The sequence below is a fragment of the Protomyctophum parallelum genome, assembly GCF_964188405.1.
Source record: "Protomyctophum parallelum genome assembly, chromosome: 19".
Lineage (NCBI taxonomy): Eukaryota > Metazoa > Chordata > Actinopteri > Myctophiformes > Myctophidae > Protomyctophum > Protomyctophum parallelum.
The window spans coordinates 33,467,541-33,492,660 of NC_139717.1; the positions used below are offsets into that span (position 1 = coordinate 33,467,541).

Sequence of the window (25,120 nt, forward strand, 5' to 3'; positions counted from 1 at the left end):
GTGATTTCCCCAGCTGCTCCCAATCATAACGAGTAGTATCAGCTGACACACCTCCTGCATCATCTCTAGGGTGTGAGTCAGCCTTGTCTGTTTCGATAACTGGATGTTGCTCATCTTCCTCCAGGCACGGGACGTGTATCTTTGCAATGGTACAACACACTCCAGTGGACCCAGTGTGTTTTCTATTGTCCATGTCTGAAGTAGCCACTTTTGTAACACAGTTTTCTTTGAGTTCACTATCATCACATTGATATCCTTTGTGTCTATACCCAAAGCAATGCTCAGGTGTGTATGTTGGGTCTTCATTGTCTTGGAAGGGTTTTGTTGGTGATGCAGAGCCTTCGTTTTTCTTGGACAGCTTGGGATTGTCAAACTTGCTTTCACCACTGTACTTATCTTGGTAGCTTGCGGTGACTGACTCCATTCTTGTCCATTTGGGGGAGAGTGGGGAAGGAGAATCTCTCTCACTCTTATCCATTTTCGTTGATATGCTTGACCTAAATTCAAAATGATATGAATAATTATCCCAGAGCTGAGCCCCAGTGCAAATAACAGTAATCATTACTCAAATTCAAACATGGCTATTCTTTAATCATTACAAACGGTTTAATCCATATAATTTGCGGCAAAAACAATATATCTTTAAAAGACAGCACTGCAATACCATAAGCCTGATCAATAAAATGGAAAAAAACAAAAAACGATACCATCATAGTACTTGAGGGGGGTATGTGTTCATAGTAGTTGAGGGGGGTATGTGTTCAGTAGTTGAGGGGGGTATGTGTTCAGTAGTTGAGGGGGGTATGTGTTCATATAGTTGAGGGGGGTATGTGTTCAGTAGTTGAGGGGGGGTATGTGTTCATAGTAGTTGAGGGGGGTATGTGTTCAGTAGTTGAGGGGGGTATGTGTTCAGTAGTTGAGGGGGGTATGTGTTCATCGTAGTAGTTGAGGGGGGTATGAGTTCAGTAGTTGAGGGGGGTATGTGTTCATAGTAGTTGAGGGGGGTATGTGTTCAGTTCAGTAGTTGAGGGGGGTATGTGTTCATAGTAGTTGAGGGGGGTATGTGTTCAGTAGTTGAGGGGGGTATGTGTTCAGTAGTTGAGGGGGGTATGTGTTCATATAGTTGAGGGGGGTATGTGTTCAGTAGTTGAGGGGGGGTATGTGTTCATAGTAGTTGAGGGGGGTATGTGTTCATAGTAGTTGAGGGGGGTATGTGTTCAGTAGTTGAGGGGGGTATGTGTTCATAGTAGTTGAGGGGGGTATGTGTTCATAGTAGTTGAGGGGGGTATGTGTTCAGTAGTTGAGGGGGGTATGTGTTCGAGTAACTATTTACCCAATGAATCCAGCTACTCACCTTCCCACAAAGCTGAGTCTCAAAAACACGTAAAAGGAATTTCACCATCAACCTAAGAGAAAACATGAATCAGAGCAGCAGGCCATCAAATTACTCTACTTAAAGTATGGAACCCAGCATATTGCACAATGTAAAGATTACATTAGTCCAGAAGAATAGGAGACATTAAACCTGGCAAGTGCTCAGGCATCTCTAAACTACCTTGCTAAAGCAGTGTCTCTGCCAGTGGGCTAGGACCCAAGCATGCAGCATCATTTGTTCTCACAGTCACTGACAAAGGACATTTTTAAATGAGTAGTATATTGTGTTAACTTATTGATACAATTGGTTCTTGCTCTACAGTACATGGGCATAGCTAATACTTACTTATACAACATGCAAGTAATTAACTATAGACCTACATTTTAGTTATTTTTTATGTTGAAAAAATATTATTCTTAGAGTTTGTTATTCCAGCTTCTAAAAGTTAGAATAGAATGAATAGGAGTATAATGATTAAATATCCTGATTTGTTTATTGACAGATTTCACAATTGTATTTTGTTTTAGCTAACATACCATTAGCTATAATAATTCTCAGAACATAGGCCTACCTATACAGTAGCTTCACTGCCCCAGGCCTCAGCTGTCAGTAGAGCTGTTTTTTAAACCAAATCCTCAACTCCCAGGGTATGGTAAAAACTAATATAGCCGATTATTACATGTATAATGTCGATACTGTGTTAACTTGTATAGTTGTATTTGTGGGCGACACCAATATCCTAGTACTGTAGTAGTATACATCCACTGTCTGTGAGACACAGCAAGTTAGATTGCATGACGCAAACGTTGTGACTCTTATTCGCTAAGTTATAAAGAGATGTATATTATACATCCAAATACATTGTATAATATTGAATGGTTTCCAGGTTTGTCATTATTATTCACTTACCGCTTAGTTTTGCTGTGACAAGTTTGTTTTGTGTTGTGGACACAACTTCTGCAGCCGGAGAGAGTGGTGTTACACCCACATTGGTGACCATACTACCTACCTTTCGCGCGCATGCAGTGACAAATAGCTCCAGCCAAAAAAGGAACAGATCTACAAGCTGGCAACGCGTAGCGCCGCGAACGATCGGTGAGCTTGTAGATCTTTGCTTTTTCAGGAGTGGGAAATGTATAGGCTAGGACTATAGTGGACTACTACCGTATGTTTTAATCGTTGATTTGGTGGACTACATATACATGTCAACAATATCACTCGTCTAAACTTTGGCCTATTCTTCGCTCTGCGCAAATACCATAGTAGCCTAGTAGTGTATGATCCATTCCAAACGCCCCTCATCATGACCAAACTAGCACGTGCGCAACAGTCACGCACACAGATGAGGCACGGAGACCCACAGTGAGTGAGGGAGGACTACGGAGGGGGTTGGGGGGTGCAGTGCACTCACACACGCGCACGGTTTGCCTGTGCACTCCATCCACAGTGTCTTCACTTCAGCAGTGCTGTGCAGCATCTCTCGGACGGCAGCGGCAAGCAGTGAATTTCGTCGAGGCTGTTTAGTTTTTCTCTTCCGCCCTCCCCTCCTTTCTGCAAATAAAAACAAAACCCCGACCAAGACCACAGAGGGTCGATTAGGAGAAGAACAAGTTCAAACGTTTTGAATCGCGTCTTTTTGCCCCCCCCATCCTCGCCGCGGTCCAAAACCAAGCCCAAACACATCGACCACACTTCCTCCGTTGACTCCGTTGCACTCTCGCAAGGTAGGATGTTCTCTTGATCGATGCTCGTAGTAGGCTATGCAACATTTTGTCCCCAATTAACACACCCCGTTACTTTATGAAAAGCGGTCACTTCGTTATCGTTATGGTACAATGGTACATTGCCTACTCTTTCAATAAAAATGATGTTGATTATTTCATGAAGTAGGCTAGAAGTGAAGATATATTAAGATAATTACATTATTATTATCATAATAGTCCCATAAACCTCTGGAGCTTATATAGTGTTCGCATGCATAATTTCGTTTAATGAGTGTTTAGATAAACAGTGCATGTAGCCTATACATCTATCATATTCGACATGTTTCAATGGCAAAAGTGGCCATTTGGAGATTTATTTGATGGTGACTGATCATTAAACTGAAAACATAGAATAGGGTTTTTTATGTTGAGGATTGTGGCATGAGACCCTTTTGCTCTGTCTGACTGTGGTGCTGATTTTGAGGCTGTTAGAGGAAGCAGCAGGGATACAGTGCCCGTTTGGGAATTGATACTAGGCTATATAGAGTCCAGACACCGACAAAACGAACCCCTATTCACAGAACAGACGTTCATAACATAACCCACAAAAACCTAATTGGGGGAAGCTTGCCACCATCTGGCCACTTAAATCAAGGCAGCACAGCAGCAGATCTATATCAAACCTATAGCCTTTTTCTGCGTGCAGCACACACATCGAGCACACACACACACACACACACACACACACACACACACACACACACACACACACACACACACACACACACACACACACACACACACACACACACACACACACACACACACACACACACACACACACACACACACACCATCCACTTCTTACAAAGAAAGAAGGAGGGCAGCAGAATTACAGGGACCAGTGAGCAGATAAAGTTTGACATAGCCATAGCCAACCACTTTTATTGTACTATCCTCAGCTATTGTCAGCTTGGCTGTGCTTTGCTTCTCAAGGTCATCGCCTAATATACGCATAATTTGGAAAAGAATGGCAAATGAATGGCAATGTTACATAATGTGCCTGGCTCACGTGCATGTGCTGGATGTTCACAATACTGTAAAATATCTTGTTTGACAGTGCAGTTATTGCATCTATTATCATAACTTGATGATAGTACTACTAATAGTCATGGACGTGGACATAGTGGCCCTCTATGACTCAGGTCTCAAGTCAATGTGTGCTGCTCTGCAATGCATGCATGGATATTGTCAAGAGTTGGAGATGTTGGGCTCAGTGGGCTGTTTCCTGCAGCCATAATCAAGCATTGACATTAGCTTATTATGTAATGGTTGTCTTGACTGGAGGCAACTGTAGAAACTGATGCATCGTGTCAGACTCGGGGGGTTTTGTTGCATGATAATTGATAGCAGTGCAGCACACAATAACTTTTTAACAATGGAAGGGAGCGGTACACCTTTCCCTCTGTCATCATCTGTAGACAACGCTTGGAAAATACATCTGAGCAGACCAGTTAGCTGGGAATGGATTTGATCACTATTGCCTCATGCCTTGTTTGGCCTGTTCCTGTACAGGCTACTGACAACAGATGTTTTATTATCAGGCCCTTGTAGTGAAAAAAAACTATTCTCTCATGATACAGTGGAAAATGAGGGGAAAAAACACAATTGCGGTACACACTACACATTGATATGTGACAGAGGGTCATTGCCACTCATTGGTTAGAAGTCTTCAGATTTTGATGCCTAAAAACGAGGTCACCCTGGAGAACAAAGAAAACAGCTGCACAGCTCAGCATTACACACCGATAATAAAGGTGGGAGTGTCCCAATGCTCCAGTATGAGCCTCAGTCAGCTCTGCTGTCCATAGTGTGAGATGTCAGTCTTCGCTATAGTAATTGACCCCTAGTGTATTTGCACACTGCATTTTCCAGCATATTAGATTGCATTTTTATGTAATGAGCTTTTCGTGCCATGTGAGTCATAGTAAATTCAAGTGATTTTTCTACTCTTTGCATGCACGTACACACACACACACAAACATGTGGTGCAAAACATGTAGATTTTTTAGAACACACACAGTACGCAATACACCCACACAAATGTGCCATATGGACATGGGAATGCTGTTACAATGCCTCCTGCGTCAAATGATGCGTTTTTCCCTCGGATGCATCAATATATTTTTCCTGGGTAATGTAACATTGTTTATGTTATGATCATAGAAATAACTCAAGGCAATCTACCAATAGACTGGCATCTTGATTTACCGACCAAGCAAAGTGTGGAAAAATATGAATTGACGACGTGGAAATGAAAGGGGCGTGGTTTTGCACTACAGGAAGAAGTAGTTCAGGTTATTAATTTTTATTTTTATTTGTTTATTATAAGTTTAAGTATTATATTTAGTTTTTGTATTATATGATTTGGGCTATTTGTTAGGGGTAAAATTCAAACAGGACATGAATCATAATTTACTATATAAGACGAGTTAAACACTGAACAAAATGGATTAGACTTGTTTCCCTGGGACTCATCTAAAAGACCACTCATGAGTCCCAGGACTCATTACACTGGGAACCTAGCAACATTACATTACTGAGTAAGGCTGCAATGCATCACACATGCACATCTCTATACTGATACTGAGACACATCTCTCTCCCTGTGTAGTTGCCATCTTGGAGCTCGCCGCATCCCGATAGACTACTTGCATTGTAAGAAGAGATGTGTTGCTGTCACAACTTGCCAGTGTGTCAATGGAGACTACTCTTTGGCTGTTGTGGAGTTTGATGTCTCTCTGAAAGTATGCTACTGTACAGTATGCAGCTTGGAAGATTGGCACATGTCGTTTGGCACACACACACACACACACACACACACACACACACACACACACACGCACACACACACACACGCACACACACGTCACACGTCACACTCACACACAGCCCCTGATTGATGGAGCAGAACTATGTTTTGTTGCCATATGTATAATTTGAAGGTCTGAAGTCATACTGTTTGCAGTGGTCGTGACACATATAATGGACAGGAATCAGTCCAACATCAAATCAATATATGTTGCCGCAGTGTTTATGCTATTCAGCAGGGCAGAGCACAAACAATTATGTATTTAGTGTTAGTGTTTCTGTGCGTGCGTGCGTGCGTGCGCCTATAAAGCTCTATATTCCAGTGTTACATCCCATCATGTGGTCCATCATTCTTTGCTGACAACCGATCCTGATCCAATCATTATTTTCTGGTTTAGGCCAATTGTTATTCCTATTTATGGACAGAGCTTTATTGATGCTAGCCGATAAAGCCCTTTGAGAGCCCCTAGTGGGGCTCAGGTAATCGCGAGGGCATCCATCCAGCGCTGTTGGATCTTTGGGTGGGAGCAGGTTGCTTAACGGCAGGGGCCATCTACAAGAACAGAGAGCCTCCAGTGCAGATCATATAGATCAGATGCAGTTTCATCCCAACAGTTTTTCGGGCGATCTTCAGAGGCCTATAGAACGATCAAGGAGCCACTAAACCCATGCAATGGCTTTCTGGTTATTGAGCGCTACTTATACGATCTGTCTCTCTGCTCTCTTTCTCTCTCTTTATCTCTCTCTCATACATACCCACTGCCTCTCTCATTCTCTCTCCACCTCCATCCCACGCCCACCCCACACCCCTCTCTATGTGGTTACAGCTGAGGATTTTCATCTCTTCTCTCCATAAGCCATGAAATGAAACGAAATTGGATTGTTTTCTGAAATGTGCAGCGGTGCATCAACAAATGATCGTTTCTCTGTTTAGCTCTTAGCAAGGGCTGGTTGCAGATTGACAAAGGTTAATTAAGTGACGGTTAAGTGCCGTTATCACATGGAATAACGGCATAACCCCATATTTTTCATTTAGCACACGGGCAGTATGGATGACCTAACGATCTATAGGATTTCCCAAAGTTGTAATATCTGTGGTTTGTAAACCTAAATGAAGACAATAGGTCAGTCCAGATGAACTTGCTAGATTTCACACAAAGTGGGATTCAGAAGTAGTAGTACATAGATAAGGATAACAAACGCTCTATGAGCCTGAGTGTGTTTTTGTAATCATGGTAATTAGGGATTGCTTAATGCCCAATCAATGCCAGTATAGTACCAGTAAAGTAGCAGTGGCGGTGCTGAGCAGAATACTATACAGACCAAGGGTGAGAGAGAGAGAGTGAGAGAGAGAGAAACTGGGATGTGTCTGGCAGAATGGCAGAGGATGGCAAATTGGCAATTCAGGTCTCAAGTTTAACCCAATCAAGATGCCATGATGAAAATAATTCAACTATAGTTGTTGCAAGCAATTGAATAAAGATGACCTCTCTTGCTGACTTCTTGTTATTCAACGGTCACATATACTGTATACCTGCTGTCATTGTCTTGTCTAAAAGTCCACTCTCAGAAGAAACACAAGGACGAATTGGACAAGACACTCCGGGACCATGCTGTCTCCCTCTCTGCTTTCCTGCTGTCTGTCTCAGTGAAGGAAATTATACAAAATTGACATAGATTGTCCACTGCCTTTAAAAATAGCACAAGGGATAAGGGATGATTGCAACAGATCACGATAGCTTTAAGCTAAACGCACTAAACACGCTTAACCCATTCAGGCCTGACGTCAAAAAAAAAAAAAAAAAGGTTTTCTAAATCATGACAATTTTCTGAAAGATGAGGCACATTTTAACGATTAAAAAAAAAATAGCAGACCTACAAGTTCATAGCGCGGCACTCGGTGCCGCGCTTTGAGCTTGTAGATCTGCTATTTTTCAATAGATAAATTATAACATAATGTATGTAACCACCAAAAGGGGTTCCCGCTCAAAATGGGTGTCGTTCATCCCACAGTGCAATGGTCCAAACATGACCAGTTCATCAGGGGATCAAACCTATGATGATTGATGCTGGGGGGGGATTGGTTTTGTAACGGTTTCATTTCTAGAGTACATCAACCATGTCACAGTCACTCATTTACAGTACTGTTTTCAAAACAGTGGGTCGGGACCCATTTCTTGGCCCGCGGACATATTTTTATGTGTCCCTTTAGTTTTAGTTTCCTACATTCAGTTTTTGATTAACGTAAAAAAAAACATCCCCACTGCAAAAAGCGAAATCTTTCATGAATTAAAAGCAAAATTCGATGATTTCTTCAGTCATGAAGAAATCAAGAAACTCCATATTCCATTTCCATAATAGCCGATTGACAAGCTCACAGCACGGCGCGAAGCTTTTAGTCAGCTTTTAGATCAGCTATTTTCACTAGTTTGGGTCGTGGGTAAACGTCTAATCGACCTTTGCGGTCACATGCCAAAAGGTTTGGGAACCACTGATTTACAGTAATGGCCAGCCATACACTTGCACACGTCGCACATTGTAAAAACCTTTGTAGGTGAACAGATTTATCTTTCACCCCTCAGCTTGTTTTTCTGTTAGAAATATAAATCCTAACCTACGTTGTTAAATGTGTGTGTGCACATGGCCTTCCCCCTGGCAGACGACATGGGGAAAACAAACAGCAAGCTGACCCCCGAGGTGATGGAGGACCTGGTGAAGAGCACAGAGTTCAACGAGCATGAGCTGAAGCAGTGGTACAAGGGCTTCCTGAAGGACTGCCCCACCGGGAGGCTCAACCTGGACGAGTTCCAGCAGCTCTACGTCAAGGTACGAGACAGCACCCGCACCCTCCCACCACTGTTGCCATGTCTGCTTATTGCGCATTGCTGATTGATTGATTGATTGAAATTTGTATTAACAGTTTGTAGAATGGATACATTGTGAGCGACTTTGGGCTTTCACGGCAAACCTTCCCCGTGTTTCTTCACTGGTCCGATCCAGAAGAGCGCAGTTTGCCGGCCACTGCTACACAGAGCTGACAATGAGGTTATATATCTTCCCTTCTTCTCTGGAGTCCTGCCTCAGGGGCGGACCAGAGGTAGAAAGCTGTCGTTCCCTGATGTCATCGCTAGGGACACATGCTTCAGTAGGCAGGAACTGGGGGTGGCAATGAAGGACCGGTGCTTCAGTAGGCAGGAACTGGGGGTGGCAATGAAGGACCGGTGCTTCAGTAGGCAGGAACTGGGGGTGGCAATGACTGACCGGTGCTTCAGTAGGCAGGAACTGGGGGTGGCAATGACTGACCGGTGCTTCAGTAGGCAGGAACTGGGGGTGGCAATGACTGACCGGTGCTTCAGTAGGCAGGAACTGGGGGTGGCAATGACTGACCGGTGCTTCAGTAGGCAGGAACTGGGGGTGGCAATGAAGGACCGGTGCTTCAGTAGGCAGGAACTGGGGGTGGCAATGAAGGACCGGGAAGTCTGGCGTAGGCGTAGCATTGTGGAATCCATGATCGCGACCGCGGTCGAAAAATGATGATGATGGTTGGGCTTGTTGTTCTGTAAAGTATAGCTTGTAAAAGTGTGCTGTATGTCAGTGACGTAGACTCTGTGGGGACGGTGGGGCTCGTCCACACACACACACACACACACACACACGCATGGCTAATAAGCCAGACTAATATTTTTTTGCCAACGGCTGATTCGGTCTGTCTTATTAGCCAGGCTAGCTAGCACGCACGCGCACACACACGCACACGCACACACACACGCGCACACGCACACGCACACACACACACACACACACACACACGGTGTGATCAGCAGTGATTCACTTTTGTGCACACAGCACAGTTAGGTGGAGTGCAGTCCATTAGAGTTGGGCATGAACACAGGAGGGAGTGTTGTCAAAGAGGATTGTAAATAGATGATTATGGCATCAGAGAGGAGAGGAGTTCTCAGCTCACTGAGCTGAGAAGGGCAGCATAGTAGAGTGGATTTGATACCTGTAGTCATATAGAAAAGATGATCATCTAGCTAGTTGGCCTGTTCCTAGTGTGGAAATAAACCCATTATTGTAGCTATTAATTTGCTTCAATCAGCCTACACAACTGTAAGTCTCAACTCCATGTCAGCCAATGTCACACCAGTAGCCAAAAATGTGGGGGTAGTACTGGACTCTGACCTCTGTCTTGAGGCCCATGGTAAAATCTGTGGTTCGCACATGCTTTTTCCATATAAGAAACATTCACAGTGTCAACATTCGCGTGTGTGCATTTTTTAAATTATTATTATCTTTTTAACCTTTTTCTTTAACATAACCAACAGCCAGTGACCCGCCAGTGATTTCCAATCAATCAATATAACAACATTTGCAGCAGCAGTTTCCACAGGGACCCCCGACCGTAAGAACACACTACAGTAGGCATTTGCAGTTCAGTTGGCACAGCGGCCCAAATAATATTACAGTATAACATTAGATACAGTATATAATACAGAATAACAAGTTATGGTGGCCCATCATCAGAACAGTACGCAATGCTAAATGCATACTGTAGTTGTCTCCTCCTCCTCCGATGACAACTTGATCTCATCAACAACTACTTAATTCTGTACTAGTCTTCTTTTTTGCCCACCAAAGCAATAAGATATTCGATTTTGAGCCATGCTGTAAAGGCTATAAAGGTGGTCCCCATCATAGACCCCTCACCGTATTTTTTGTTGATTGTTTCCTTCTTCCAAATACAGTACATGGAAGTGTTAAAAATAAATATTTCCGTGGACATGTCCAGCAGGACATTATTCACCCGTTTGTCAGAGAAGCTTGCAGCTTTTACAATACGCAACACGGGCGGCAAGACATCCTTGAACATTGTAATCACATCGGGTGGCCTGCCCTAGAGATCAGGGTCTTAGCTGTGTTGGGCAGTACCAAGTTACTGTAATATTATTACCTTTTCCAGTAATATAACAAATTACTATAACGTTTTCAGAAGGGCATTAAAAGAAAACAATATGACGAGATTGCATAGTTTCATTATATAGATATTCCACTGTTACGTTCTTAACTTTTTATGAATGTGAAGTATCGCTATGTATTTTTGTTCTTGCTTAATGTAAATCGCTCTGGATTAAGAGTGTCTGCAAAATACCTAAATTGTAAATTGTACATTTTATAGATTAAAGAAGAAAAATCATAAAGGGAACCAATATCTGCCAACGGACGTGTTCCATCTTGACCAATTTGTCCTGCAAAAACCTTTTGAAACGGTCCCAAATCCAGTTATATAATAATAAGGGACACTTGGGAAATAGCAGGGAATTGGCTGCTCTGATAAAAGGGGACAGCCAGAAGCACACAACAGATCCACTGGAGTCACCTCTGAATCACCGCGCAGGGTCGCAGACAGGGAGGGAGGGAAATCGCCAGGCACACAAAGAGGGCTCACATCTAAAAAGGGGTCGTAGCCTGGCTGCTGTGCAAAGCCTATATTGACATGTCCTATTGTGTTTCTAGGGCAACAGTGTATCAGTGATAGGGCTTTATTTAAAGCCAAAGGGCTGATAAGTTTAGAAAATGGCTGGCTGCAACCTTGCACTAACAAGACGTTTTGAACAATTATTGCTTGTGTGTACATCACTACTGTGTGTTTTTTTTTTTAATTGTTTGTCCTACTTCTTTTTGTTTGCTTTGTTTATCGTCCTTTGTTTGAGGGGGAGGGGGGGGTGTCTGTGTTTTTATGTCCTTAATATTCTGAAAAAACGATAGTTGTCAAAAAACCACGCAAAAATGTACAGTATGTGGTGGCCGTGGGAGGAGAAGTCAGAGAAGACAGAACGGAAATGCAGAGAGGAGCAGAGACAGCAGAGAAAGTGAATGAGCGAGTGAGAGAGAGAGAAAAAGCATGTATACATTTATCATTCCTAATAGCCTTGCTACATTGATACGAAAGAGAGTTTTACACGCGTGCATGTGAGTGTGTGTGCATGTGTGTGCGTCTGACTCCCTCGGTGTGTGCGTCTGACTCCCTTCGTGTGTGCAAGCATGCGTGAGATGGGTATGGTTCGTCTTACTCCTACGCTAAGAGGTGGAGTGATCTTTTCCTCTCTCTCTCTCTCTCTACACCTTACTGCCTCCTCTCTCTCTGTCTCTCTCTCTGCACACCTTACAGTACCACCTCTCTCTCTCTCTCTCTCTCTCTCTCTGCACACCTTACTCGTCCTCTCTCTCTCTCTCTCTCTCTCTCTCTCTCTCTCTCTCTCTCTCTCTCTCTCTCTCTCTCTCTCTCTCTCTCTCTCTCTCTCTCTCTCTCTCTCTCTCTCTCTCTCTCTCTCTCTCTCTCTCTCTCTCTCTCTCTCTCTCTCTCTCTCTCTCTCTCTCTCTCTCTCTCTCTCTCTCCACCTCTCCCCCAGCATGTCTTTAGATCTCCCAGTATTCACATGCTGCTACTCTACACCTGTGCCAATTATTGTCCAATGCCTTTTCTGCCAATGTGCTAAGTGCAGCATTGGCTCAACTTGGACTACGTGCCTGCATGTGAGCCAATGTGCAGTTTGATCCAAGCACACTGTTCCTGCTCTTTTGCCCTTTATTCTACTGTCTGCCTCTCATCTCTTCTTCTTTAAAACTGCACTGCGTTCCTTTGTAGAAGTAATCCTCTTTTTTCAGGCCTTGGTAAAGATGCTGGGGAGGGGGAGGGGGGGGGGGGGGGAGTAGTAGTGTGTGGTGTGTATTATTTTCTGTCTGTCTGTCTGTCTGTCTGTGCGTGTGCGTGTGGGCGCATGTGGATGGTCAGATCACAGTTGTTGAGAGTGAGTCTGCGATGGATGAATGTAGAATGAAATATTTCAGGCAAGCTGTGAATGCAAAGCAATGTGTAACATTCAAACTCACATTCAGTGCAGGGTCTCACATGCACAGTGTATTCTATTCTCTGTTAATCTTGTGTACAGTGGAGGTCTGTAGGTCACATATTATTAATACATTTATATGGCGTGCAGAGGTCTCCTCCTTTGCACAATAAATCTCTGCTTGTCAGCCTTAGATGAGAAGAGATAGTATCATCCTGGGCTATGACGGCTAGCCTTGGCTAGCATTGTTGTGATGGTCATCTACACACACACACACACACACACACACACACACACACACACACACACACACACACACACACACACACACACACACACAGACACACACAGACCTGGATAAATAGAGATAGATGGATTCCACTCTGTAGCTTCTCTTGAATCGCCGCAAGGCTTTTGCTGCAGAGGGGTGTGTACTATGCCTGTGTGTGTGCCAATGACAATTCAGCATTATTTTCTAAGAGAAGTCCCCATCTTCCCAGACACAGTACACTTGGCTGGCTTATGTCTGCAATCTGCATGCAGGCTGCAGCCCAAATGTAACTTAATCAGGAAGAAGCAGATGGGGATACGGAGTCTGAAAGCAAATAATACAGCAAATGTCCCCCTTTTTAGAGCGGTGGTCCTCCAACATTTTCATGCCAAGGACCCATAAGTTGATTTGCAATTGCCCGGGTTCCCCCATTTGTTTTGTTTTTTGTTTTGTTTTTGTCGGGGACCCAAAGGATTTTTGTTAAAATGTTTCGAAATGATTCTAAATTGCTCACAATGTCTCAAGATTTTTCTACATTGTTTGACAATAGCCGAATAGAACGTATACATAGGGTTCAATTTAAACTGACTTTGATGCTGTATTAACATATTTGGCTGGGTGGGGAGTGGGACCCCCTAGAACCCCCTCAAGGATCTCTGTGAGTCCCTGGACACAAAGGAAACTCCAAGGTATTTAATTGAGAGAGAGAGAGAGAGAGAGAGAGAGAGAGAGAGAGGAGAGGGAGACGGAGAGAGAGAGAGAGAGAGAGAGAGAGAGAGAGAGTTAATTCAGTTTCTCCATGCAGCCACTCCAGGAATTTCAAGATGGCAAAGCCTTACGATACCCAACCCTTTAATCTTCTGCTGGAGTAGTGTGTCCCAGATTAATTACAAAGAGTGCTTACAAAGGTCCTACATTTGAATTCATGTTACAATCTCAGCTAAGACAATGTGCATCTAATTGGTGTCTCTTTCAGGTTGACTTTGCGACAGATGAGCGATATGTAGCACTTGTGTGTGTGTGTGTGTGTGTGTGTGTGTGTGTGTGTGTGTGTGTGTGTGTGTGTGTGTGTGTGTGTGTGTGTGTGTGTGTGTGTACAACTATGGGCCGATTCATACTCCTAATTTAGAGCCGAATAAAAGTCGGTTCGGCTCTGTAGAGCCTACAATGTGATGTCATTTGTGGTTCGGGGGGGGGGGGGGGGGTGGGGGGGGGGGGGGGGGGGGGGTACCGTCCTAAAGTCGGCTCTTCGGTGCTACTTAAAATTTCTGACGAGGCAAAATCATTTCGGCACTATAGCGCCGAAACAGCGGTAAAATAGGAGTATGAATCGGCCCTAAGGCTCCCACAAGACCTGGAGTGTGAAATGAACTGCAATAGACAGGGCAAAATGAGGCAATAATTATGACATGTAGAGCTTTTTACAGTGTTTGGCATAGCCCTAATGCACAAAGCCAAACAGACACTCAGGGGTTGGCAAATCCAACGACCAATTAGCAGAGTGCAATTTGCAGAGAGAGAGAGAGCAAACAGAGTGTTACTCTTCTTTGCATTTTCAGAACAGACATTGCTGTTAATTGCCCACAGAATCTCTGAGTTGGCGGATTACATAAGCAGACGTGACGAACTTGCAAACACAGACTGGCTTGGGGACAACACACACACTGCATGGACATGCTGTCATGATTTGGCCCTCTGCCTGTTTATTCCCCTCTTTCTGTATCTCTCCCTCTGCCCAGTTGTGTATGTCTTTCCACTTCGGCCACTCCCACTTCCCATTGCAGCCCTCAGTCCTAGTTACACACCTGGTTACACTCTCATCAGCCCAGCCAATTACAAACCTGTGAACTCTGCTACAATCAACCCACCTATAAATACTGGACTCCTTGCACAAACTAACTGTCAGAACATAATTCCTTGTCCGGTGCTTCATGTCGTTGTCCCCTGCTCTACCTTGATGTTTTGGGTTTGTCTTTTTGTATTTACTGAAGAGTTTGCATTCATGGACTTCCTCGTGGCTACTTTATGCTTCTGAAAGGTTTTGCTATTTGGACTTATTGCTTTGCTACTGCTACTTATTTTGTAAGCTTGACTTTTTGTTTAATAAAGCAGTTATTTTGAACTTCCCTCACCATTTGGGTTCAGTCATTCTGCCACCATGACACATGCGCGCATACGTGCACACACACACACACACACACACACACACACACACGCACGAGCGCGCGCTTCACGATTCAAGGTTTTTTAATTTGTCCAAAATAGTAATGCCAGGGTTAATGTGGTTGGCATAAAACAATTATTACATTTGTGTTATTATCAAATATAAATATGAAACATAATAGTCTACATTTCCCCAAAGGAATACATTATTCCAGTCTGACCAGAAGAGACTACAGGGATACAAGTACAGCACATCTCCACCCATGATAGAAACCAATGACCAGAAAGCAAAAGCAGAGCCATTGATCCCTTGCTGGGTCTGTGCCTGTTTGTGGTCCTACACGGCCGTTGGAGGCAGAATGATGCAACAGGTAACCTCCAGAGCCCTAGTTGTGGTCCTGTTGGAGGCAGAATGATGCAACAGGTAACCTCCAGAGCCCTAGTTGTGGTCCTGTTGGAGGCAGAATGATGCAACAGGTAACCTCCAGAGCCCTAGTTGTGGATCTACACGGCCGTTGGAGGCAGAATGATGCAACAGGTAACCTCCAGAGCCCAATCCACACGTCAGTTGTTGTTTGAGGGACGCTCCTCCTATGCACAGCGTTGTGTGTCTGTAGCACGGGATGTGATGATTTGATTGGCTGATGTATGATATATGATGATGAAGAGCGCCCCTCACTACTTCACACGAGTGACGATCAGTGTTTCCTGCAGGAAAAGGCCTTGGCATGGTGCTGGGCGCGGGGGGACCTTCTGGCACGCGGCCTATGGCTGCGCGGCGAAAAATTTGATTAATTAATTAATTAATTAGATTAATAAATTAAGATTAATTTGTATTATTGCTCTTGTATTGCTATTGGAGACACTGGGGGGACACTGGGGGACACTGGGGAGGCACTGCAGGGGCACTGGGGAGACACTGGGGGGACACTGGGGAGGCACTGCAGGGGCACTGGGGAGGCACTGGGGGGACACTGGGGAGGCACTGGGGAGACACTGGGGAGGCACTGGGGAGACATGGGGAGGCACTGGGGAGACATGGGGAGGCACTGGGGAGACATGGGGAGGCACTGGGGAGACATGGGGAGGCACTGGGGAGACATGGGGAGGCACTGGGGGGACACTGGGCAGGCACTGGGGAGGCATTGGGAAGACACTGGGGAGGCACTGGGGAGACACTGGGGGGGAACTGGGGAGGCACTGGGGAGACACTGGGGAGACATGGGGAGGCACTGGGGAGGCACTGGGGGGACACTGGGGAGGCACTGGGGAGACACTGGGGAGGCACTGGGGGGGCACTGGGGAGGCACTGGGGAGGCACTGGGGAGACACTGGGGAGACATGGGGAGGCACTGGGGAGGCACTGGGGGGACACTGGGGAGGCATTGGGAAGACACTGGGGAGGCACTGGGGAGGCACTGGGGAGGCACTGTGGAGACACTGGGGAGACATGGGGAGGCACTGGGGAGGCACTGGGGGGACACTGGGGGGACACTGGGCAGGCACTGGGGAGGCATTGGGAAGACACTGTGGAGGCACTGGGGGGGCACTGGGGAGGCACTGTGGAGACACTGGGGAGGCACTGGGGAGACATGGGGAGGCACTGGGGAGGCACTGGGGGGACACTGGGGAGGCACTGGGGAGAAACTGCAGCCACTGGGGAGACATTGGGGAGGCACTGGGGAGACACTGGGGAGGCACTGGGGGGGCACTGGGGAGGCACTGGGGAGGCACTGGGGAGACACTGGGGAGACATGGGGAGGCACTGGGGAGGCACTGGGGGGACACTGGGGAGGCATTGGGGAGACACTGGGGAGGCACTGGGGGGGCACTGGGGAGGCACTGGGGAGGCACTGGGGAGACACTGGGGAGACATGGGGAGACATGGGGAGGCACTGGGGGGACACTGGGGAGGCATTGGGAAGACACTGGGGAGGCACTGGGGAGGCACTGGGGAGGCACTGTGGAGACACTGGGGAGACATGGGGAGGCACTGGGGAGGCACTGGGGGGACACTGGGGGGACACTGGGCAGGCACTGGGGAGGCATTGGGAAGACACTGTGGAGGCACTGGGGGGGCACTGGGGAGGCACTGTGGAGACACTGGGGAGGCACTGGGGAGACATGGGGAGGCACTGGGGAGGCACTGGGGGGACACTGGGGGGACACTGGGCAGGCACTGGGGAGGCATTGGGAAGACACTGGGGAGACACTGGGGAGGCACTGGGGAGACATGGGGAAGCACTGGGGAGGCACTGGGGGGACACTGGGCAGGCACTGGGGAGGCATTGGGAAGACACTGGGGAGGCACTGGGGAGACACTGGGGAGACACTGGGGAGGCACTGGGGAGAAACTGCAGCCACTGGGGAGACATTGGGGAGGCACTCAGGGGGACACTGGGGAGCCACTGGGCAGACACTGGGGAGGCACTTGGCGGAAACTGGGCAGACACTGGGGTGGCACTGGGGGAGGCACTGGGGAGGTACTGGGGGAGGCACTGGGGAGGTACTGGGGAGGTACTGGACATTTCATATCACACACACTATGATTCACTATCCCCCCTATTTTTATTTTTTTTGGAAGCTTGGCATGGCGCGATTTATTTCAAGCATGCCATGCCAACAACATTGTGCAGGAAACCCTGAGTGATGTCTCTTTTAACCACAGCTTTTAACCTGGGCCCCAGTTACTGTTGTGATGGAATTGGATTGGATAAACCAACTTTGAGTGGAGTACTGTACTAATGTAACTCTGGGGTGAAATAATACTGGAGTGTATGTAGATGTACTCCCTGTCAGGCAAGGTGACCTTGGCTTTTTCTAAAGGGAAATAAAACGGCCCGCCCTTGGTAATCAATGGAGAGGCTATCTCAGTCTGTATGCCTGTATGCAGCGCTTTGGAGTCAACCCTTATTAGGTTAAAGAGTCAATGTGTGTGTGTGTGTGTGTGTGTGTGTGTGTGTGTGTGTGTGTGTGTGTGTGTGTGTGTGTGTGTGTGTGTGTGTGTGTGTGTGTGTGTGTGTGTGTGGCTGTGTGTGCACGAGCGTGCGCGCGCGGGGGGGTGTGGCGTGCGTGCGTGCGTCAGTGTGTCTGGACATGATGCTAGTATTGTCGCACTGCTACAGTAGGATTCAAGTTAATGGATATTTTCAAATACAGTATAGTTTACCCTAAAAAAGGGGTTCAAGATAGTGTCACTGCTCTTCGCATGAAAGCTATACTGATCTATAGAGCACCGAAGTCCTGACGTCACTGTCAGTAGAGGGCGTAAATCCACAGGTTGGTCTACTTTTTATTTGCATTGTAATCTCCATAGGGGGATTTTAGATCGCCTCATATAAGAACTGTGTTTGAAAAATAAACCGATCACCTCAGCCTTTTCACTCATATGGATATGAAGCATCGACTGAAGGTGGAAATGTACAAATACCGGTATACCCAAAGAGTAACAAAAAAAGCATTAGAAACGAGCCAAACAACCCAGAGACTACATTTCCGGGTAGGCGGGTGGCTGCATCTGCCCGCGCAGCCACAACAGAAACTGAATGTTAATTACGTTTATTTTTATTTTATTGATATTTAATGTTTCGTGGTTAGTACAAGTCGAGTCACCACCAGCTGAGCTTACGTCAACGAGGAATCTCAGGAACGCAATGTGTTGACAGCTGGGCGTGACGTATATTAGCAGCGACATTGCCTTTATATGTAGTTTCAAGGCTTTTGCGGCCACATTAATTCCATTTTCTCCAGAAACTGGCTGTATCAAATATGAATGGACATCATTAACGACGCACAGCCACTCCCCTGACAGAAAGGCCGGGGTGGTCGGTTTATTTTTCAAACACAGTTCTTATATGAAGCGACCTAAAATCGCCCTATGGAGATTTCACTGCAAATAAAAAAATACATGAACCTGTGTATTGGCGCTCTCTACTGAAAGTGACGTCAGGTGCTCTATGACAGAGGTCAAGGTCCATTATTTATTTGGCATTTGAGCCACGGACCTTCATTTGATGACATTTAGCCTCTCAAAACAAAAACTCAAGATTTTGTCCACAATTCCATGCTGTATTATACTACTATAGGACAGATAACAGCCAAACGATCAAAATAACAATTACTACATTCTCTAATTGTGTAGACTTCTTGTAAATTAAGTGATGCAGATGTAATGCAATAATATAACTCTTGAAAGTGTCAAATGAAACCAAATTGACTTACACTCTCAAGATTAAAGATGTATAAGGGTCCATTTGGTTACCAACTCTCCCATAATTTAGCTGGAGACCACCTGGAACCACCCTCAAGGATCACTGGTGGTCCCCAGACCACTGGTTGATCCAATTGTCCAGACTACTAAAATGAATGGATCGACCAATGCACTGCTCTACATTGCATCAATGCCAAATTGATAGACAAATCCATTATTGGCTTTTCTATAACCCAGTGTCTGGCACCCAGGCTGCTGAAAAACAGAGAGAGACAAGAGGCCAGGCCTAATTACCCCCCCTTCACACTTCACTACACTATACCAAAGTGAGGGGGATGGCAGTCAGAAACGGAGAGAGAGGAAAAACAGTAGTCACATGTGTCAGTTCAATGTCAGTTCAAAATCTATTAAAATTCCTTTGATCTACAAGCTGTGTGTGTGTGTGTGTGTGTGTGTGTGTGTGTGTGTGTGTGTGTGTGTGTGTGTGTGTGTGTGTGTGTGTGTGTGTGTGTGTGTGTGTGTGTGTGTGTGTGTGTGTGTGTGTGTGTGTGTGTGTGCGTGCGTGCGCAACTATGGCTCCCACGAGACCTGGAGGGTGAACTGCAATAGACAGAGCAAAATGAGGAAAAAACTCCTCAAAAGTGCAGAACCTGGGTTTCCCATATTAAAACATCTACCGCTCATCCTAAGGGGAATCCCCATGGTCAAAGGAGATATTACACTTCAGCCTCGACTTTACAAATGCCTGTTTCATTTTCACAGGGTCAGAACCCGGTCAGGAGTCAGAACACATCTTTCCATTTGTGGCTGTCATGTCCACCCACTTTATTCTTGAATAGTACACCAGATCAATATATTTCAGAAGGAAGTCCCAAATGTGTCTAAACTGGATCATTGCCAGATCGTTTTCTGTAACTTAACTAGAAATACCGTATGCACAGACATACTTTCAAGCTAATGTGCACACGCGTGCACACACACGTACGCGTGTACGTTGTACGTTGTGTGTTGTGTGTTGTGTGTGTGTGTGTGTGTGTGTGTCCAGGCTTGAAATTAAACCCATTCCTGGGTACAGTATGTGCACTGAGTTTCTCTTGATTTTTCCTAATAAGAATGTCAACAAAACACAAAATAAAAAGGCCCAGACCGCTGGCTACGATGTAGCTACGATGTCGCAGGTTTGAGTCCCGATCCAGACGGCCTTTGTTTTGTGTCACTGTTTTGTGTCACTCCCCATAGCAGTTAATTTCGTTTTATTAAACACATTTCTTCCATGTGGCCAATGTTTGTAATGGCATCATCATGCTATTATGATAAATTAAATGATAAATTAATATGATAATACCTTTTATATAATCACCAACATGAATTATGTTTGTTATTTACAGCTAGGTAGAGCAGTGGGGCCAGATGGAAAAGGGGCGACCGTACATGTTACCGTTTTCTGCTATTGTGCAGGTTATGTGGTGTTAAAACATTTTAAATATTCTTCAGCCAAAGTTATAATCCCTCTCCTAATGTTTCAAGTGCATCTATTAATAGTCACCATATTTCTCTCATCTCTTGGTTCTCATTATTTTGTTATCTCTTATCTCTCTTTCTACTAGTATCTAGCTCTAACTCTTCTATTCTCTCTAACCTCCCTCTCTCGTCTCATCTCTATTTCTTTCATTCCCTTTTATTCCATTCCCTCCTTCACATCCTGACTCCTGCTGTGCTGTCCTGTCCTGTCCTGTCCTGTCCTGTCCTGTCCTGTCCTGTCCTGTCCTGTCCTGTCCTGTCCTGTCCTGTCCTGTCCTGTCCTGTCCTGTGGTGTGTGAGTAAGTGAGTGATTATGAGCTATTTGAAGATGCCATTAGAACCATACGAGGTGCACTGCACTTATCGTACTAAGCCATTTAAAAGTAAAGGTCTTCTGATAATAGTATCAGAAATGCCTCAGATACAGCCTATAGAATGCTGGATCGGGTGATTGTGAGTGTGAGTCTATGCACCAATCCAATATCATCATATGACTTATATCACAAAACGATAGCTCAACTAGACAAAGTGCCAATCGGCACAGGTCTCCACCAGGGCAGGTCAGGTTGTGGCCTCATGGTGGCGCTATAACAGGCTGTTGAGGAAGATTTGGGCCGGAGGTTCGTGTTGGAGGGATGCAGGTACAATGTTTTTCCATGTGTGCATACATAAGTTGTATACAGATCGATGCAGTTATAGCTAAAAACAGGAATTGGCCTGTTATAGCGCCACCGTGAGGCTGATTTTGAGGAAAAAATTGTGGCATGTCGTCCTCGGCCTAGTGAAAATGTGCGTGTATAATTTAACGGAAATTGCACACTGTGTTTGTGATTTGTGGCCTTTTTTCGAAATGGACGAATCGTGTGAGCTTTGGAAGCCAATCTTAGCCAATCAGGATGGAAGATGGGAAATGGTGGCGCTCCGTGTTGATCACATGACTATGGAGATAGTGTATACCGATTTGCGTGAAATTTGGATAAAATCTGAAGGAGTAATAATAGAAAATGTGTTTTACATATGTCGGCCTCCTGGTGGCGCTATAAAGAGCAGATGTGAAAAATTCCAGGAAAAGGTTTTTCCTTGGCCTCTAGGGAGTTGGCATACAAAGTTATCCACAGATCCGTGCAGTTAGAGGTAAAAACACTTTTCGGCCAGTTATAGCGCCACCTTGAGTCTGAGTTGAAATTGTTCATGTGGCATTTCGTCCTCGGCCTAGTGGGAATGTGGGTGCACAATTTCACGGAAATCACGCGATGTGTTCATGATTTGCAGCATTTTGTTTGAAACTGAGCACTCCTGTGAACTTTGGAAGCCAATCTTAACCAATCAGGATGGAGTCTGAGAAATCTGAAAGACCGGTTTCGTTGAATGGCTCTAGAGAGACTGTGTACCAATTTGCGTGATGTTTGGACAAAATCTGTAGGTGTACTGTGCAAAAACTTGTTTTGCACAAAGCGGCCTCCTGGTGGCGCTATAACAGGCCGTTCTGGAAAGTTTGGGGCAGAGGTTCATCGTTGGCATCCAGGGAGTGTGTGTGCAAAATGTGGCATCGACCGGGTTAACGGTGGCCGAGATTAGCTGCTCACGGACACACGGACACACGGACGGACGGACGGACACACGGACGGACGGAGTGCAAAACATACTCTCCCCACATGCCTTCGGCCTGGTGGAACGTGGAACGTTCTTTGGATGTCAAAGTGAGATTTCTCGTCTATTTCTTCTAAGGACTTTTTCTTCAGAGTGCCAAAGACAAGAAAGACGGGATTTAGTTTTTTGTTTTTCTCGTCACTAGTAGCCAATTTCAATATAGGATGAACTCCACTTTGAAATGTACCATGTTCATCCTGGTTTCCGGGTTTGTGTAAACACAAACATTGGCTTGTGATTGACTGATGATCACCCCATAGCAATGATTTGATTGCCTGAGCAAAGTACATATTGAAGATTAAAGTGAGGGCAGAAAAGTGATTGGCTGGAATTACTTTTATGATGATTTGATTGGCTGATCACGTGACGTATGATGATGTGATGATAAGAGAGCCCCTCACTTCACACAAGTGATTTTTTATAAGGAAATTATTATTATTATTATTTGATATGTTCTCTCTCTCTCGCTCTCTCTCCCTCTTGTGTTTGAAATGTGTCTGAAATTAAAAGTTCCCCCTGCTGTTCTGTGGTAAATTAGAGTCAAGGTGCAGTGTCAGTGCGACCAGATGGGAATTTTCTAACAGCAGTTAAAGGAGGTGCTGGCTGGGGGTCAGAATTGTTTGCTAATGGTGTACCTCATAAATCAGGCTGACTCTCTGACTAGGGCCGGGTCTTCAATGTTTGTCATGCCAAGGACCCTTTAACTCAACATTGTTGCAGATTCATCTTTTTCATAGATGTTATATATTAGACAGAATAGAATTGTTTGACAGCACTATCCTCAGTGTTGTGAAAATTAATGTTTTTGTTTGTAATACATTATCTTTTCTATGATGTAGTTTCAGACATTAACCACTTAAGCCCCCGATACTTAGTAATTTTGACCTTTGGCTCTGCCAAAAATAGCCAAATACAAGCAGATCTACAAGCTCCGTTGTGAGCTTGTATAGATCTGCTATTTTTGGTGAATGTTTTCCCCAGAACAGTGATGCTAAGATTCAAGTTGCTGAAGTAACGCCGAGGACCCCCCAGGGGTCCCGGACCCCCTGTGGAAGACCCATTAATATGTAGAGTAAATTTGTAGAGACTTTTTCTGGGGCTTAGCAATACATCAATATCGTGATATGAGACGAGATATCGTCTGGCACTTTGGATATCATATCATGATGATAAATCCATAATAAGATCTGCCTTTTCCTGGTTTTAATCACTTACATTTTCAAATAAATAACATAAAATCATCACAATATTGACATTGAGGTGTGTGGTCAAAGATATTGTGTTTTGTAATGGCGGTTGATATCCATAGTACTCCTTGTCAAATATATACAGTATATAAACTGTGCATTAATACAAGTAGTCAGTCTGCATGGGGAGTACTCACTCTAATACTATTCTGATGTAACTATTTCCCATAAACATCTCTGTCCTTGAATGCCTGCATGTCAAACTGAATCAGATGCTCATTCCTCAAGAGCAGATTGACCCCATATGCTAAGAAGTTGACCAGAGAAGAAGGTCATATACTATGAATGCATTCATGTAGCCTTGTTATCCTGCAGTAGCTTGAGGTAGATGTCTCACATCACCCCTGGTTGATGTTGTTTGTATTGACATCGCTATTTCTTAACTATTAGTAGTAGTATGCTCCTTTCTCTCATTTTGCTATACATCGCGCCTGTCACAGATATGCGCAGAGCAAGTTCAGTCAGGAAACCTCAGTGCAGTCGCTGCCGGCCGTTAATTGGGCATCACACTCTCATCCACAAGATTCACTCAGCCAATCACACACTTACTCCATCTTCATACCGGCTACATAAACTGGAAGGTTTGCACTCTTCCTCCTGCTTCCTTTCTTGCTGTGGCTATATCTGCTGCGCTGCTGTATACAAACATCCTGCTCACCCTCCTCCATGCACCCCAGCTACCACCTGTCGTTTGGATCTACTGTTTAGGTACGGGGGATTCGGAGTCCCTATGGCCGGGACTGATGCACTTGATCTGAGTACCTAAAAAGCAGATCCAATTCATCGCCAAACCATAATAAACATATTGATCATTTATATTCAATAAATATCTATTCCATCCATTCTTGAGGTGTCCTGACTGAATTTTTTTTTGTCTAATATTCCACAGTAATCGGTCAATAGACCCACACTTTAAAGGACAGAGATGATGGCATGAATACAGTACTAGCTAAATACAATTATGGGGAGAGATACTTCAGTCTCTTCATTGACATTGACAAAATGCTAAAAGTGCTCGTGCTTAGGGTGGAGCGATATGGCACGATTATTTCAAACTAAGTATATTATAGTAGCCTACCGGTATAAGTATAACACAGGGTTAATAAGACTAATGGATTTTGAGGATTATATCAAAAAAAAAAAATCGTTGATATAACAAAATATATATATATTAAAAAAAAAGTTGCTTCTCAATTATTTGCTTTAATTGCATATAAGTCGGTTATTAGGCCTAGTTCTACATATCGGTTTCGATATTTCCA

The 25,120-nt window shown here is 44.9% G+C and overlaps 1 protein-coding gene across 1 annotated transcript in view; it reads left to right on the forward strand.

The window, feature by feature from the left end:
- The first annotated feature begins 2,860 nt into the window (after positions 1–2,860).
- vsnl1a (visinin-like 1a) overlaps positions 2,861–25,120 on the forward strand; it is a 34,071-nt gene continuing 11,811 nt past the window's right edge. Inside the window, exons 1-2 of the mRNA XM_083789690.1 lie at positions 2,861–3,099; positions 8,608–8,774. Of these exons, the coding sequence (XP_083645816.1) occupies positions 8,613–8,774 (162 nt within the window). The 5' untranslated portion in view covers positions 2,861–3,099; positions 8,608–8,612. The remainder of the gene's footprint in view (positions 3,100–8,607; positions 8,775–25,120) is intronic.